The sequence below is a fragment of the Pteropus medius genome, unplaced genomic scaffold (genome assembly GCF_902729225.1).
Source record: "Pteropus medius unplaced genomic scaffold, Ma_sr-lr_union100, whole genome shotgun sequence".
Lineage (NCBI taxonomy): Eukaryota > Metazoa > Chordata > Mammalia > Chiroptera > Pteropodidae > Pteropus > Pteropus medius.
This window is the reverse complement of record NW_024350927.1, coordinates 1,805,369-1,821,314: the sequence shown is the minus strand read 5'-3', so window position 1 is coordinate 1,821,314 and position 15,946 is coordinate 1,805,369. Positions and strand designations below refer to the sequence as shown.

At 56.1% G+C, this 15,946-nt stretch overlaps 1 protein-coding gene across 1 annotated transcript in view; it reads left to right on the top strand.

Moving 5' to 3' along the window:
- The first annotated feature begins 5,098 nt into the window (after positions 1 to 5,098).
- Positions 5,099 to 15,946, top strand: part of CROCC (ciliary rootlet coiled-coil, rootletin) — a 36,324-nt gene continuing 25,476 nt past the window's right edge. The window contains exons 1-12 of the mRNA XM_039842106.1: positions 5,099 to 5,328; positions 5,872 to 6,013; positions 7,130 to 7,284; positions 10,879 to 11,064; positions 11,158 to 11,241; positions 11,316 to 11,377; positions 11,460 to 11,625; positions 12,179 to 12,285; positions 13,687 to 13,923; positions 14,395 to 14,491; positions 15,140 to 15,223; positions 15,650 to 15,883. Of these exons, the coding sequence (XP_039698040.1) occupies positions 5,269 to 5,328; positions 5,872 to 6,013; positions 7,130 to 7,284; positions 10,879 to 11,064; positions 11,158 to 11,241; positions 11,316 to 11,377; positions 11,460 to 11,625; positions 12,179 to 12,285; positions 13,687 to 13,923; positions 14,395 to 14,491; positions 15,140 to 15,223; positions 15,650 to 15,883 (1,614 nt within the window). The 5' untranslated portion in view covers positions 5,099 to 5,268. The remainder of the gene's footprint in view (positions 5,329 to 5,871; positions 6,014 to 7,129; positions 7,285 to 10,878; positions 11,065 to 11,157; positions 11,242 to 11,315; positions 11,378 to 11,459; positions 11,626 to 12,178; positions 12,286 to 13,686; positions 13,924 to 14,394; positions 14,492 to 15,139; positions 15,224 to 15,649; positions 15,884 to 15,946) is intronic.

The following is a 15,946-nucleotide window of genomic DNA, read 5'->3' as shown; positions in this document are numbered from 1 at the left end:
CAGCTGCGAGACCTTGCACGACTTGCTTCATCTTCGATTTCCCGTTTATGCAAAAGAAGCGAATAATCCCCGTTTGCTGGGTTGTCCGGAGCAGTAAACGCGACGGTGTTCAAAGAGCCTTCACCCTGTGCGGGTCCCTCGTGAGCGCTGGACAGACAGAGCCCGCGGCACGCCGACCGCGGCCCCGCCCCGGCCCTAGGGCGCGCCCTCCGCCGGGCGGACGCGGGGACGCGAGCCGGGCGGGCGCGGGCTCCGCCCCCCGGCCCCGCTGGCTCCACCCACTTGGCCTCGGCGGCGGTGGCGGCAACAGCGCGCGAAGGTAGGAGGCCGGCGGCGCGCGCTCCCGCGGGCCGGGGGCTCGGGCACGCGGGGCGCGCTCAGGCAGAAGGCGACGGCAGGGGCGCGCGGGCGCGGACCGCGGGGCTGAGGTTGCTGCGCGCGGAGGGCGGGAAGGCGGGCGCGCGCGGGGGCGGGCCGAAACCGCGTCCCGGACCCTGCGGGCGCTCAGGGCGCAGTCCCTGCACCCCCGCCGCTGCCCGGAGGCCGGGAGCGTTCCCACTGGCTCTGCGGACATCCTGTCGCGTCCTGCTGCAATCCCGCCCGGGTCTCGCCGGCGGGCGCGGGCGGGACGAGGCGAAGGCCTGCCCAAGGGCTGGGGCCTGCAGGCGCTGGACGAGAGCCCCTCTTCCCCGGGGGTCCCCGGACTGAGCTTCAGTGGGAGGCCCTTCCCAACTGCCACCACAAACTGCAGATCCCTTACTGAGGCTCCTGTGGGCGGGCACCGTCCACGTCCCTGCCCTTCTTTTGTGAGATGTCTCCACCTTTGGTGCAACCCTACGGAGTCGAAAGTAGTACCATTTTACTGATGAGGAAACTGAGGCCCAGAGCGGTTAATGTAGTTGCCGAAGATGGCACAGCCTGTGCAAGGATTTGGGCTCTTGGGTTTCTCACAATGGGGCCTGAGGCTCCTGTGCCAGTCTCTGGGGTTGGCCTTTTGAACTGGCTCCCTCCTGATTTTTATGCATAGTCCAGGGGACAGTGCTCTGGGCGGAATTCTGACCCGGTGGCCATCAGTCTCCCCAGCTCTTTCTGAAGCTGTGACTTCTCTGGGCGAATGGGACATTGGGGGAGAGTTCCATGAAAGTACCCTTTGTCTGTTTTCATCTGAGATTTCCTATTTTCCTTAGCTGAACTCACAGCAGGTGCTTAATAAATAAACCAGAAGCAGACCAGAGGCTAAGGCCAGACTGACTGGTCTCCTCAGTCAGAAACAGGGTTCAGAAAGACCTCTGAAGCCAGAACCCCTTAGATCTCTGACTTTCTCCCAAGTCCTGGGGATGGGGGCAGCCCTTGGAGACTAGGCACCCCTCCCATCCAAGAGTCTCATGTGGGACACACTGACGGATTTTATTCTGAACTGGGATGCCGCTGGTGCTGGATGTGTCCACCCAGATTCCAGTCTGTGGTTAACGTCTGTGGCCAAGAATTACCATTGTGACTCCACCAAAGCCCAGGGGTATTGTTTCTATTTTATCTTTTTCATTTAGTTTCCTATATTATTACTTGTCTCTTAGCATTCATTCATTCATTCATTCATTCGCTTAACAGCTGTTCATGATGCTTTTGGGCCTTAGGCACCGTGGAGACTGCAGTAAACAAGGCCAACTTGGTCCCTGCCCTTGGAGGAGACCGATCACATTCGTGTTGGTGAAGACAGTGAATGATCACTGGCAGGGGCCACTTTAGCTGGAGGTCAGGGTTTGCTCTCTTAGAGGTGACATTTTTGAGCCAAGATCTGGTCAACAGGTGGGAGTCAGCCATGAGAGGAAGCGGGGAAGAACATTCTAGGCGGAGAAAATGGGGGTGCTAAAGGCCCTGAAGTGGGAGTGTGCCTGGTGTGTTTGAGAATCAAGAAGGCCAGCATGGCTGCAGCTCAGAGAACTAGGGGGAGAGGGAAAGCAATGAGGTGGGAGAGGTGGGCGGGGCCCAGATCCGGCAGGGCAGGCCTCGTTTGCTGTAGCAGGACTTTGAATGTGATCTTGAGCGTGATAGGAGGCAGTGAGGGACAAAGTTGGAACAGAAGCAGGATGTGATCTTGACCGTGTGAGAATAGACTGGAGTGGGGAACAAGTGGGGAAGCAGGGAGACCCATGAGGAGCCATCTCAGCAGTCCAAGCAAGAGATGGCAGTGGTTTATATAATACATATTACACACCTAGGGTGGTGCCTGGCACAGAGCAAGCAAAATACAATGGTAGCCATTGCTGTTTTTGTCTAGAACTTTAGGACAAGGCATACCGGGGGCTTACCTGTGGCTTCAGCCCTTCGTGGCTGGGCGACTTCGAACAAGTTATTTAACTTCACTGAGCCTTAGTATTGTCACCTGTAAAGTGAGTAGAGCAGTACCACATCACAGGGATGTCAAGAAGGTTAAAATAGATAAGGTGCAGATGCAAAGTTTTGGGTACAGAGCCTGGCTCATGGCTGGTGCAATATTCTTATTTTAATTTCTAATCAGCAACTAGAGAATAAAGAAGAGATAAATGGGCAAGAGCAGCCGGTATGTTTGAAACTCATGAGTAATCTTTGAAGAACTTTTTGGCTAGTCCCAACAAACAATGGCTGAGGGTCTACTGTGTATCAGGCACACGGTTCCAGATTAGGTACTGGAAAGAGGGGATCTACTATCTACTAGGGATAGTGATGATAACACTAATCACAGCCAACACTTACCCACTATTGAAGAGCGTGTGGTGAGTAAGGTAATACTAGCTGATGTGATAGTGAAAAGCAGAAATCTGAGGCTCGACACAACAGAAGTTTATTTCTCATTCATAGCCAGCCCTGTCCGGTGTTTGGCAAGTGGCTTTTCCACAGACTGACTCAAACCCCTTCCAACTTGTGGCCTTAGCATCACCCAGGACCTCAGTGTTACTTCCTTCCTGCTAATGGACAAGCAAGGAGATAAACAGTTCCTCCAGGGAGCTTTTTATGGGCCGGGTCTAAAGTGGCCCATATTCTTTCTGTCTTCGTTCTACTGGCTAGGACTTGATCACATGGCCATATCTGACTGCCAGGGAGTCTGGGAAATGGCTTCTAGCCATTTTCCTAAGACAAGTTGGAAATGTTTTTTGGACACATAGCGGTTTCTGCCACACCATATCGAGGTACATAGCTAAGTGTGGATCATCCTATTTAATCCTCATGATAGAAGCAGGCACCATTATTAGCCCATTTTACAGATGAGGAAACTGAGGTTCAGAGAGATGAAGTCACTGGCCCAGGGTCACACAGCTGGTGGGAGGCATGCCATATTTAGAGTCCTGGCAGTCAGACACCAAAACTGTAACATCCAGACCTTTCCTGTGGGAATACCATCATTGTTTTGAGAACTGAATGGAAGCTGCGGATGTTGAAGAACTCTGCAAACACACAGGGTTTAGATATGATGTACTGGGACCTATAGTACCCAGTAGAACTCTATGGGGAGAACTTTGTGGGCAGAACCAAGGGTTGGTATTACCCAGTGTCCATGGTTCTGGCATCCTGCTCCCTTCCCCCATCTCTAAGGGCACTGGCTGGGGGAAGGCACCGAATAAGTCGGTTCAGTTCCCCAAACACTTCACAGGGCCCCTCTCTGCCAAGCCGGGCAAGCAGAGTTGGAGATCCTGGCCCAGGGCTGTTTGTGGCCTCCCCCTTGCTCTGGTTGTGAGTGTACAGCCTGTAGAGGCATTAACAGAGGCTGTTAGGAGGTGGGAAGATGGGGGTTCCAGGATTTTGTGGTGGCAAAAACTCTGCCTCTGGCTGAGTTTAGTTTTGCCTAAATCTGATTGCTATGGCAACTTGATAGCACTTATCTTTTTGGCCTGGTGTGCTGTGTTTCCTGGTTTTCCATTTGCAGAACAGATTCCCTAGTTGGGGGTGAGGGGTCCAGGCTGGACTTATGTGCATTTATGGAGCACCTGCTGCATTCTTGGGTCTGACCTAGACACAGTGTTAGAAGCTTGGAGTATAAACGTCCCAGCCTTGACCTGAGGTGATCTTGGAAGGCTGCCTGCCTAAGTGGAATGAGTTCTGGACCTACTACCTTTAATACATAAGAGTCCCACCTCTCTGAGCCTTCATTTTCTCATCTGGAAACGGGTTGAGATGAGGATTTAATGAGAAAATGCACATATGCCTCCTACAGACATGGCACTTAGAGCAGAGGGCACCCTGAAGCCGAGGGCTAAGATGTAGCAGGAACCCAGACACATGACGCTAATGACAGCAGCTGCCACCCACTAACTGCTCACTGTCATGCCAGCCATGGCTCTAAACCTCCACGCCTTTCAACTCATTTAATCTTCACAACGTTATGTGGTAGGTGCTATTAGTCCCATTTTAGAGATGAGGAGACTGAGGCTTAGAGAGGTAACTTGTCCAAGATCATACTGCCAACACGTGGCACAGTATATTTCGGATTTTCAAATGAACGAAATCAGTAGTTACTGAATGTTCACTGTGAACCCCGTGCTGTCACATCCTCCCTATGCACACACAGTATTTTGTTTAATCTCCCAGACTACTCCATGAGATGGGTGCCAAGTTTATCTGTATCTTATACTAGGACACTGAGGCTCAGAGAGGCAAAGTTGCTTTGTTGGGTGGTGTTGGTGAGGGGGATTCAGTTCCTTGCCTGGTCTGGGTGATTCCACAGCCTGTATTCTTTGCCCTGCTCTGGTTATGGGAAAAGTCACCTAACACCCTGTAAATACATTCTTAAATTCTTAAAGACTGGCCTTTCTTGTCTCCTGGATGCTGACCCCATGCCCTGAGCTTGGCGGGCTCTAGGACCCAGCAGCTGGGGAGAGTAGAGAGAGAGAGAGAGAGAGAGAGAGAGAGAGAGAGTGTGTGTGTGTGTGTGTGTGTGTGTGTGGCAGTGGGGTGTGTGTGTGTGTGTGTTGGGGTCCTCCACCACCAGGTCCCCACCTCCTTCCATCCCTCCCTTCCATCTTTTCCTTTCTGCCCTTCCCTTCTTCCCTAATCTCTTCCTCATTCTACTCCTCCCTCCCCCTCTATATCTTACCCTCTTCCCTCCTCCCTCCCCTCTGCTTTCCCATCCCCTTCCCCTCCCTCAGCCCCTCCTACCTCTGTGGTCACATGTGGGCGCCGCCGGATTTAAGCCTAATCTGCCCAGTGCTCAGCACAGCATTCTGGCTGTGAGGACTGAGCTAGGCTTGGGGCCCAGGAAGAGGGCCTGTTGAGGGGTGGCTACAGCCTTCCCCCATGAGCTTGGGGCTGGAGGGGTCATTGGAGGCCCAGCTGGCACTGGAGACAGTTATCCAGGTGGGTCCTGGGGGTTGTGCCCATTGCGCCCAGCTGCTCTGGAAAGAGTGGGTGAGGAGTGGGCACAGTTTGGGGGTCGAGTGGTGGGAGAGGTGTGGTGGTGAGGTGCACAGGGGCCCCAGTTTGCAGCACCCAGCCAGAATTGGGGTTGAGGGGTGCACAGGGCTCAACTACTGTGGCTCCCTTATCCCAGTGCCCTGTGGAAGGTGAGGGTCCCTACTCCCAGATTTGAGGGTTGGGGTGACCTCTGCTGGCACCATGGGATCCTAAATTGGAGAGCCCAGCACTCTGTGTTGCCCTGTTGGGGTTTGTGAGTGGGCTGTGGGGTTTGGTTCTCTGGGTCTCGATGGGGCCTCCTCCTTCCCCAGCAGGCGACACACAAAAGCACCCTTCCGTGGGGCATTCTGACTTGCAGGCTTCCCTCCATGTGGGGGGTTTCCTGACCATCTCCAGGGCACGTACTTCTTGGGTGGCAGGACTTTGCTCCTGCCCACCCAGGCCAGGGACTCAGGTCTCCCACAGACCCTCTCTCTTTCCCCGCAGACACTGGAGAGCAGCGTCCTGGGGCCGGGCCTGGAGACGGCCCTTGGTGTGCAGGACCCGGCCCAGGACTGTCAGCCTAGCCGCCTGTCCGCCCGCATCAGGGAGATTGTCACCCGCAACCTCTCCCAGCCTGAGAGCCCAGGTACCACCTCTCTCTGTCACCTCTACTCACATCCCGCTCCTCAGCAGTCATGATGATGATGATTGCAGCTTCCATTTCTTGAATCCTCACTGGGAGGCGGGAAGAGCCTTTGATAGAGGGACTCGTTTTGCAGATGAGGAAAGGGAGGCTCAGCGGTGTCATCTGCCCAGACTTAAAACCCAAACACCCCGTTCCCTCCAGGGGAAAGCGTGAGCTGGCTGAACCTGAGATTATGGGGTGAGGGTGGGGGTGTGGAAAGGGGGAAGTTCAGCTTAGCTCAGGGGTTTGCTGCAGCCCGAGGGGTGGTATTGTCCGTTTCCCACCCGGGCAGGAAGGCTGATGGGTCCCTACTCCTCCTCGTGGGTGGCACCCATGACCGAATATGTGGGGAGGGCACACGGTCACAGCGGGCACGTTTGCAGCTCTCCTGTCCCAGCCCTCGTCGAGCCTCAGCCTTCTTGGGAGACCAGGGATGTTGGGGCCCCCGGAAGCCCCAGACAGCGACCTTAAGAGCCCTCGTCCAGGCTAGAAGAGCCTAGAGGCTCGTGGTGTGTGTCCAGTGCTCCCAGCCGGAGGGAGCCCGCAGGAGCCCGCAGGACAGGCGGGACGCTAACACTTTTCCCTCTGGCTTTTCTTTTTCTTTCCCTCTTTCTCTTCCTCTTCAAAACCTGACCAGTGCTATCCTGAGCACTGGCCTCAGAAGCCACGCAAAGCCCTTCGCTTAAGTGAGAGGCTTTCTTGCTCCCCTGGCGGGGTCCGGTTACGGTGCCACCCATTTTGCAGATCAGCAAGACCAAGGCCCAGAGAGGAGTAGTAATTAGAGAAGGAAGGAGCGAGAACTTGGGGCCTAGCCTCCTGATTCCTAGACCGAGCCTCCTTCCTGTGCCTCCTGGGACTGCTGGGGCCACACTTCAGCCATAGCTATGTCCACTCTAAGTCTAGCCCCAGGCCTGTCGCTTTGCCCACCTCCCTGTTCTTCAGCTCTTTGTGTGTGGTCTGGTGCTGCATCCACTCCCACCCAAGCTCCTGCCTCCCATGATGGGTAGAGCATCCGCAGGGGGAGGATGTCCCCTGGACCTAGGTGGAAGCCAATCATGTACCCACTGTCCCTCTCAGCCCTGCTGCCGGCCACAGAGATGGCATCGATGATGTCGCTGCAGGAGGAGAACCAGCTGCTGCAGCAGGAGCTGTCCCGTGTGGAGGACCTGCTGGCCCAGAGCCGCGCCGAGCGCGACGAGTTGGCCATCAAGTACAATGCGGTCAGCGAGAGGGTGGGTGCTGCCTGGAGGCTGAAAGCTGGGCCAGGGGATCCCCTGCTGCGAGGCCAGGGAGACAGCCAAGGCAGGCCCACACACTGGGCAAAAGGGTCCCTTGTGTGGTACTGGCAGAGCCAGGGTTAGTCGAGGACCCCTGAGCCAGCCTGTCTGTGCAGAGTCTTGCAAATCCTTGTTGGATAGAGGGATATCCATTTGTGTGGTTGTGGGCTGTGCCCATGTCCTGGTATTCACCCGCCTGGACAAGCCTCCAACTTGTTGGGACTTGCAGAGGAGCAGGGTGGGGGGCCCACAGTGGCCCCCAGCACTGGGGACAGTACACAGCTAGTTTTTCCAGGGTTTGCAAGGGGGTGTGCAGGGCCAGCCGGCCTGAGTTCCACACTGTCGGTCGTGATGGGGCCTGAGCCAGCCTCTGTCCGGTTTAGGCCTCTCATCTTTTGGCCCCTGGCACAGTTCCAGGCTCACAGAGGGCTGCCTCTTCAATGCCAGCTTCTGACTGACAATGAAGCCAGCACGGCCCCTCTGGCTGGCAGGGGAAGGGAAGAAGAGGTGGGAGGTGACAGGTCCCTCTTCTTCTGTGACACAACGGGGCGGCAGGGGGTTGTATTAAGTCTAGAAAATTCCCTCCTGTGGCTGGGGAGGCCCCTGAATAGCGTGTAGAGAGAGCCTGGTGTTTGTGCTCTGCCTGAGTTGGTGTCAGCATGGCCCCACCTGGAGGCAGGGATTGGGTGAGAATGACCCCCAGGCCTTTTTGCGGGGAGCACGGCAGTCCACAGAGAACATCGGAGCCTGGAGCCTGGAGATTACCTTATTGCAGATGGGGAAGCAGGCCCAGAGGTGGGCATCGTAGGCCCAAGGTCAGTGGTGGGGCTGGGATGAGGCCCCTGGTCTGGGCTCTGCGATCCTATGAAACTATTTCTTCCTATTGCACACTTGTCCGCGTGCTGCAGGTGGCAGGGCCTGCCTTTGTGGCCATAACTGTTGCACATGGGCTGGGTTGGGGGACAGTCAGTGAGGTTGTTCTGACCCTTTAAACCCCAAAGCATCCCTAGGAAAACAGAGTGGGGGCAGGTCAGGATCTGTGTTCTGTTGATTGCATGTGGGAAAACTGAGGCTGGGGCTCCCAGTGGGCCACCTCCTAGTTCAGAGGGAGGGCCTCAGGGTCCCCTGACACCCCCACTTCTTCCTGTCTCTGAGGAGCAGGTGTTGGGTGAGGCAGTTGGGATGAGAAGGAGGGAGTGGCCATGCCCCCTTGGCTCCACAGGACAGACCCCCTGGGCTCCCTGTGTCCATGGCAACCTGGACTGAGTGACTTAAATAATAATGGGTACTAGGGCAGCGGTTGCTAAGGGAGACAATAAACTTCTTTCATCCCTGGCTTGGTGACACCCTCCTTCCCTTTTGAATTAGGAGTAAAATTGAAAAGCTGTTTTGTGAGGGGAGAAGTTTGTGGAAAGGGGTGAGGTGTGGCTGGGAGTGGCCTGGGCCTGGCTAGGACACTGGGGAAGCAGGCGGAGTACCCAGTGATTGCCTGAACCCCTCTTAATCCTAGAAGCAAACAGCACCTGGTTAAAACAGCTGCGTAAAACACACAAGGCACAAGCCATAGCTAAACCGCACACAAACAGACACAGATGCACAAAACACACCACACAGAAACACAAACTCACCACAAGGATGCACTCAGATTGACGGACGGGGCACAGCAGAAGTGTCACTCATAGCCAGACACCACACAATCGCATGCAGGCCTGGAACGTGTCACCTAGACGCCTTGTCACACCACTACGACAACATAACCAGTTCTGCAGACAACATAACATTGTCTCATGTCTTGTGCATACACACAGCCAGACAAAAGTAAGTATCCATGGATACATAGAGTCACCAACACACACCACAGATGACACCCAGAGCCCAGGCACACTCCCCATACTCACCCATTAACGGTTGTGTAAATAGATGGACGAACACATGAACACATGGGTACACACAGACATACCTAATGCCTGCACCACAACGTAGACCTGCGACCACAGATGCTACCTCACTCAGGTCCCCATGGAGACCCAGACACAGACACACAGGGTCCCAGGTGGAGACAAATGACAGAACACTGCCCACTCACACCTGTGAGGTACACCTGCATGGATGCACAACACACACAGCACCTCAGTGCCACTGCCAGCACGTTCAGCTGGGGACACTGCCCGTCACCCAGATTAGGTGGACTCCTTGCCAACGCTGGCCACGATGAGGCAATCCCCTACATACTGCCTCCCCCCACGCCTTCAGACCGTGTTTCCCCCAAATGAGGTGAAGCCCCCAAGCAGCCCTCCCTGTGAGTGGCACCCCCGTGGCCACAGTCACCCTGCCCCAGCACTGTCCCTGGGGTGGTTGGGTGAGAGGTAAGAGATGAAGCTGTTTTCAGTTTTCTCAGTGGCTCATCGAGCACCTCCTAGGCGTACGGAACCTGCACCTGCCACTAACCTGGCCTGGCCCCGTTATGAGCACGGATGAGAGCAGCTGCCCTGCTGTTGGCTTCCTTGGGATGCGGCCTGGGTGGGTGTGTGAATGCCCTGCCTGGGCTGTAATGAGTCAGGCGCTGGGGAGATTGATGGTGAGCGTGGCGTAGTGTCAGAGTCCGCTGAGGTGGGCCATTGTCTCGTGGGTTCTCCCTGGGCACCGTCACTCTTCTGTTAGTCTTGCTCATCTTCACCGGCCTCCCCAATAGGTGGAGGAGGCTGAGGAGGCCCCTGGGACTAGCAGGTGCTTAAGGGGCAAAGGGATTCCAAGGTTAGTGGGGACAGCCAGAGCCAGGCATCCTGCCCGTGCCTCCAGGGTCTGATGATGAGGGGGCTGCGAGCTGCCTGGGGGTGGAGGAAGGGTGCTGACAGCAGAGGCTTTCCATGAGGTCAGAGAAAGGGGGGCGTCCGAGGCTGTGCTGGGACAGAGGGTATTAATAAGCTACACTGTCTATCAGAACATCTGTGTGCACCTCTTACAAATCTGAGCACTGTATACGTGGGGAGTGGGGGCAGGCTGGGAGTTTGTATGTGTCGCCCTGGGGATGTTTGACACCACCCTTGTGCCTTACGTGTGTGCATGTCTCAGCTCAGATGTACGTGCTTGTATAGATGCCTCTTTGAATGTATTCACGTGTGTTCATGCTATTAATTCATGATCTCAACAAACAGGCCACTAACACTGTTTAGGTCTAAGACACAAGAGAGAATAAAAATTCAGGCTTTCCTGCGCTCACTTAGGGTAGGGGTGGGGACACGTAGGCGTGGATCTAATATCAGCCACAGTGGGGTTAGTTGTTTTGGAGGAGAGGCTCACAGTGCACCCAGGGCCCCTAAGGTTTACCCTCCGGTGCATCTGTCTATTTTGTGTGCATATGTTTGTGGGCCCACAAACATGTGTCCGTGTACGCCCTATCTGTCCATGCATGGCTGCATTAGCCTGTGTATACGTGCACTGCATCCTGGGCTTGCCCACATGCCTGGGCCCAGCCTGGCACCTCCTGCAGAGGCCTGTGCCTGCCTCCCCAGGAGGCCCAGGACTCTCACCCAGGGCCCTTCCCTGCAGCTGGAGCAGGCTGTGCGGCTGGAATCTGGGGAGCTGGAAACGCAGGAGCCCAGGGGGCTGGCACGGCAGAGCGTGGAGCTGCGGAGGCAGCTGCAGGAGGAGCAGGCCTCCTACCGGCGCAAGCTGCAGGCCTACCAGGAGGGCCAGCAGAGGCAGGCCCAGCTCGTGCAGCGGCTGCAGGCCAAGGTCAGGGCCACCCACTCCTGCTCCTGCCTACCCATGTGCTCATTTTGCCCTGCCCCCATGCCCTAGGGCTAACCATTCGCTACCCATCCCCAGATTCTCCAGTACAAGAAGAAGTGCTCAGATCTGGAGCAGCAGCTGCTGGAGAGATCCACAGAGCTGGAGCAGCAGCGGCTGAGGGTGGGTGCCAGGGTGGGGCAGGGCAGGCTCTTCCCTCCATGTGCCCAACCTGATGCCCCACTTCTCCCACTCAGGACACAGAGCACAGCCGGGACCTGGAGAGTGCCCTCATCCGCCTGGAGGAGGAGCAGCAGAGGTGGGCACAGCAGGGAGGGGTCGTGGCTAGCAGGATGGTCCTCTCCAGCATGTGCCCATTGATCCTTTTTTGTCTCACCCAGGAGTGCCAGCCTGGCCCAGGTGAACACTATGCTCCGAGAGCAGCTGGACCAGGCAAGCTCAGCCAACCAGGCTCTGAGCGAGGACATACGTAAGGTGACCAGTGACTGGACACGAAGCCGCAAGGAGCTGGAACAGCGGGAGGCTGCATGGAGGCGTGAGGAGGAGGTGGGCCCAGGGCTGCTGGAAGGCCAGTGGGGCCTCGTGGGGCCAGCCTGACCTGAGGGGAAGCGCCTTTGTATAGTAGTGAGAACTGACACTGTGGGGGAAGGAGCGGGAGGGCCCTCCTGGCCAGGTGAGCCCTTTGGGAGAAACTGTTATAATAATAGCCGGCCTTGTTTAGCAGGTCGTACATGCCAGGTGTGCATTTTCTCCTCTAATCCTCATAATAACTGTATATGGTGGGTGCTGTCATCCTATTTTGAAAGAGAAATTAAGTAACCTGCCCACGGCCACGTAGCTGGTAGCTGGGATGCAAACCCAGGTCCCGGCACTTTCTGCCCTTCCTTGCTGCCTCTTTCAGCTTGTAAACCCAGTTCACTGTGCCAGACAGAGGCTTGGGAGCGTGAGAGGGGCAGCTCTCACACAGCCCTGTGCACAGGCCCAGAGAGCCATGGGAAGACGCCCTGCTTGGGTGACAGTGCTTCTCAGGAAGGTGGGACTTGGGGAGGAAGGAGGCAGCCCTCCCTCTAGCCCCTCACGCAGCCTGTCTTCCCTCCAGTCCTTCAATGCCTACTTCAGCAGCGAGCACAGTCGCCTGCTCCTCCTCTGGAGGCAAGTTGTAGGGGTCCGGAGGCTGGTCAGCGAGGTGAAGATGTCCACCGAGAGGTGAGGCCTGGCCGGTGCAGGGGGCCGCTTGGGAAGATGCTGCTGCAGCAGCTGGGAGGCAACCCCACTTTTAAGTTGAATTCAACTCAACTCAATCCAACACTCCTACTGTGTGCAGGCCCATTGGAGATGCAGAGGCAACTAGTAATAATGAACCCTTACCATGTTGGTGGCAACCAGCGTTTACTAGGTGTTTACTCTGAGCTTGGTTTTTTGTACATTTTATTTCATCTCATATCCACAGAGCCCCTCTCAGGTAGGAACTGTAATAGTTCCCATTTTACAGATGAGGACGCTGAGGCTCAGAGAGGCAGAGCGACCCTCCCCTACTTACAGCAGTAAGTGGCTGAGTCAGGATATACAGCGCCCGCTTTTAATCCACTACAGTATTCAGCTTCTGCTATCAAGGACCTCACCACCTCTAGTGATGGAAAGATAGAGACACCCCAAAATATTCTAGACTGAGGAAGTGAGTGGTTAGTGACACGAAAGTAAAACAGAAATCCTAGATGTTCAGAAGGATGATAGGGAGCTTAGAAAAACGCTCCACAGAGGTGGGATTTGCACTGGCCTCAGGGATAGGTCGGATTTTACTGCCAGAGCTGGGGGTACTCCCTCCGGAAAGCACAGCCTGAGCGAAGGCTTAGAGGGAGGAGAAAACAGCAGTGGGTAGGGTTGGGGCGAAAAGCGGGTGGGGGGAGGTCAGGTCAGAAGGGAGACCCCCTCAAAGGGCCGCTGCAGCAGGGGAGCTTGGTCCTGCCTGGTTTTTGAGCAGGCGAGGCGTCGGGAAAGCACAAAGGCAGGGAGACCCAATTTGTTTTATTTTTCACATTAAACATTTTTTAAATTAATGATCTTTATTTAAAATCATCAAATATTCAACCAGTGTCCAAATTTCCCATTGACTCAATGTCACAGAGGGCTTTACATACTCTTGGTAAAATTTCATCTTTGTGGTTCTTGAACATGCTTTCTGCGCCGCATAACTGGGACGTGGCTCCATTTCAGGCTCTGAAGAGCGTCCCCATTCATTTTTCTTGGCTACAGAGTATTCCACTGAGTGGCTATATCATCATTTATTTAATAGAAGCCCCCTTTCGATAGCCATTTGGGTTGCCGCCGGCATTTCTTACCTGAGCAGTGCCACAGTACATCACCTTACCTGTTTTCCATGCGTTGGGGCATCTCTGTAGGATAAATCCTTAGAGGTAGGGTTGGTGGGTCAAAGAGCTGATCCATTTATAATTTTGTGGTTACCCTCTGGTAACTACAGGGTGGGCTTGTTTCCCCATAGCCTCACCTACACTGCATTGTGCGACTTTTTCCCAGTGTAGTTGATTGACACTTGGGAATCAGTTCCTCCCCTCCCATCCCATCCCCGTCTTGTGTTCTCTCCACCAGGGACCTGCTGCAGCTGGGAGGGGAGCTGGCACGGACTTCACGAGCCATCCAGGAGACGGGCTTTGGGCTGAGCACAGGCCTGCGGCTGGCTGAGAGCCGGGCCGAGGCGGCCCTGGAGAAGCAGGCACTGCTGCAGGCCCAGCTGGAGGAGCAGCTGCGGGATAAGATGCTGCAGGAGAAGGGACTGGCCCAGCTGCAGATGCAAAGCAACCTGGACAAGGCCGACCTCAGTGCCAGGTGGGTGCCTGGTAGGCACCACTCGAGACAGGCTTCCCTGCAGAGTGCGCACTTGGAGATGTGAGAAGGAGGGGGTCTGTTCAGTGGGGTTGTCCCTGCCCCTGCCAGTCTTCTCAGGCAACCCATTTGGCAGACGGGGAGACTGAGGCCCAGAGTGCTATTGCCCAACATACATCATGGGCAATTCGACCTCTGATGCCGGGAGTTCTGCTCCTGGCTCCTGTGACCTAGACAAGTCCCGGAGTGCTTTCCCATGAGATAAAGTGGGTGGCAACTTCATTCTCATTTACAGATGAGAAAGTCTGAGGCCCAGAGAGAAGTGACTTGCTCGAGGTCACACAGCTAGGGAGATGAACCCTAGGGTCCTTGCCTGGGGGTTTGGGGAAGCACGAAGACACAGAGCTGGAGGGTTTGAGGAGGAGCTGGGGTGGGCCTCTCATTTACCTCTTTTGCCCCCAATCCCACCTCCAGAGTGACAGAGTTGGCCATGACGGTAGAGTGTCTTCAGAACCAGAATCTGGAGAAGGATCGGGTCAACAAGGCCCTCAGTGAGAAGCTTGAGGCCCTGGTGAGATGCAGCCGCCCCTGAGATGTGGCAGGGCGGGACGGGGGCACTGACCAGATCTGTGGACGCAGGCTGAGGGATGGGCTGCTCGGGCCACCCCCAAGCATCTCACTCAGACTGTTTCGCCCTTCATTAATTGAGCACTGAGTAGATGTCAGGCTTAGTGTGAACACCTTCCCCTCTTTTATCCCATTTCATCCTCCCAGCAGCCCTGTAGCATGATTCCCATTATATAGATGAGGAAACCAGGGCCCCAGGGGAAGTACTTGTCCAGAGTCTCAGAGCCAGCAAGCTGGGGAGTCAGGACTTAAACCCATGCCTGTGCTCTGCCAGCCTAGGGCTCTTTCCCTTGGCACTCAGCTGCCTCTCCACCAGATGGACACACCTCAAGGGTACTGCCTGGGTCAGTCATCCTTCTGTGTGGGGCCAGGCCCAGTTCTATGTCCAGCTCTCCTCCAATAGGCTATGTGACCCTAGGGCAGGACACTGCACTTCTCTGGACCTAGTCTGCAGTGAGGACACTGGGGCTGCTGTGGGGTCCACCATATGGCTGGCCCAGTGGGTGGGGGGCCAGAGAGGGAGATGAGTGGAGTTGCAGACTAGGGCAGAGACCCTGACCACCCTTTCTTTGTCTCCCCAACACCACTCCAGGAATCCCTGCGGCTCCAGGAGCAGGCGGCCCTGGAGACAGAGGAGGGAGAGGGGCTGCAGCAGACCCTGAGGGACCTGGCACAGGTGCGAGGTGGGAGGGAGCCGGGATAGGCCGGAAGAGTTGGGAGCCCTGGGCAGGTCAAGGCCAGGCAGTCCGCAGGCCACCACATCCTCTGGTGGCCTTGAGCTGAACTGCAAGCGGTCGGGGGAACCCGGGGACTCAGCCTGCGAGAAGCACCGCACATTTCAGGCTCATCTGTGAGAAAGGCTGAATGAGGTCTTTACAATAAATAGGAGGCTTCGTCTGGCAGACCGGGGACTATGAGCTAGTGCAGGTGGAGTCAGGAAGGCTTGTAGGAAGGGATTAGAATGTGCTGCAGACTTTGGGATGGAGCTGGACTCGCGGCGCTGGACTCGGGGCGCTGTCGGCTCCACTGACCTGCTTGGGCTTCTTTACCCAACTAACCCTGCGGCTGCGCTCCTTCTTCTGCCTCCCTACGCCACCTTCAGGCGGTCCTGTCGGATATGGAAAGTGGCGTCCAGCTCAGCGGCTCCGAGCATACGGCTGATGCGTCCGACGGCAGCCTGCGGGGGCTCTCTGGCCCCCGGACTCCGTCCCCATCACGACGCTCCTCACCCGGCCGCGGCCGTTCCCCACGCCGAGGTCCGTCCCCGGCCTGCTCAGACTCCTCCATGCTTGCCCTGATCCATTCTGCCCTGCATAAGCGCCAGCTGCAGCTCCAGGTAGGAAGGGATGAGATTGCTCTGGGGGAGGGTTTTGGACAGCGTAGGGGAGGCGCCAGAGTT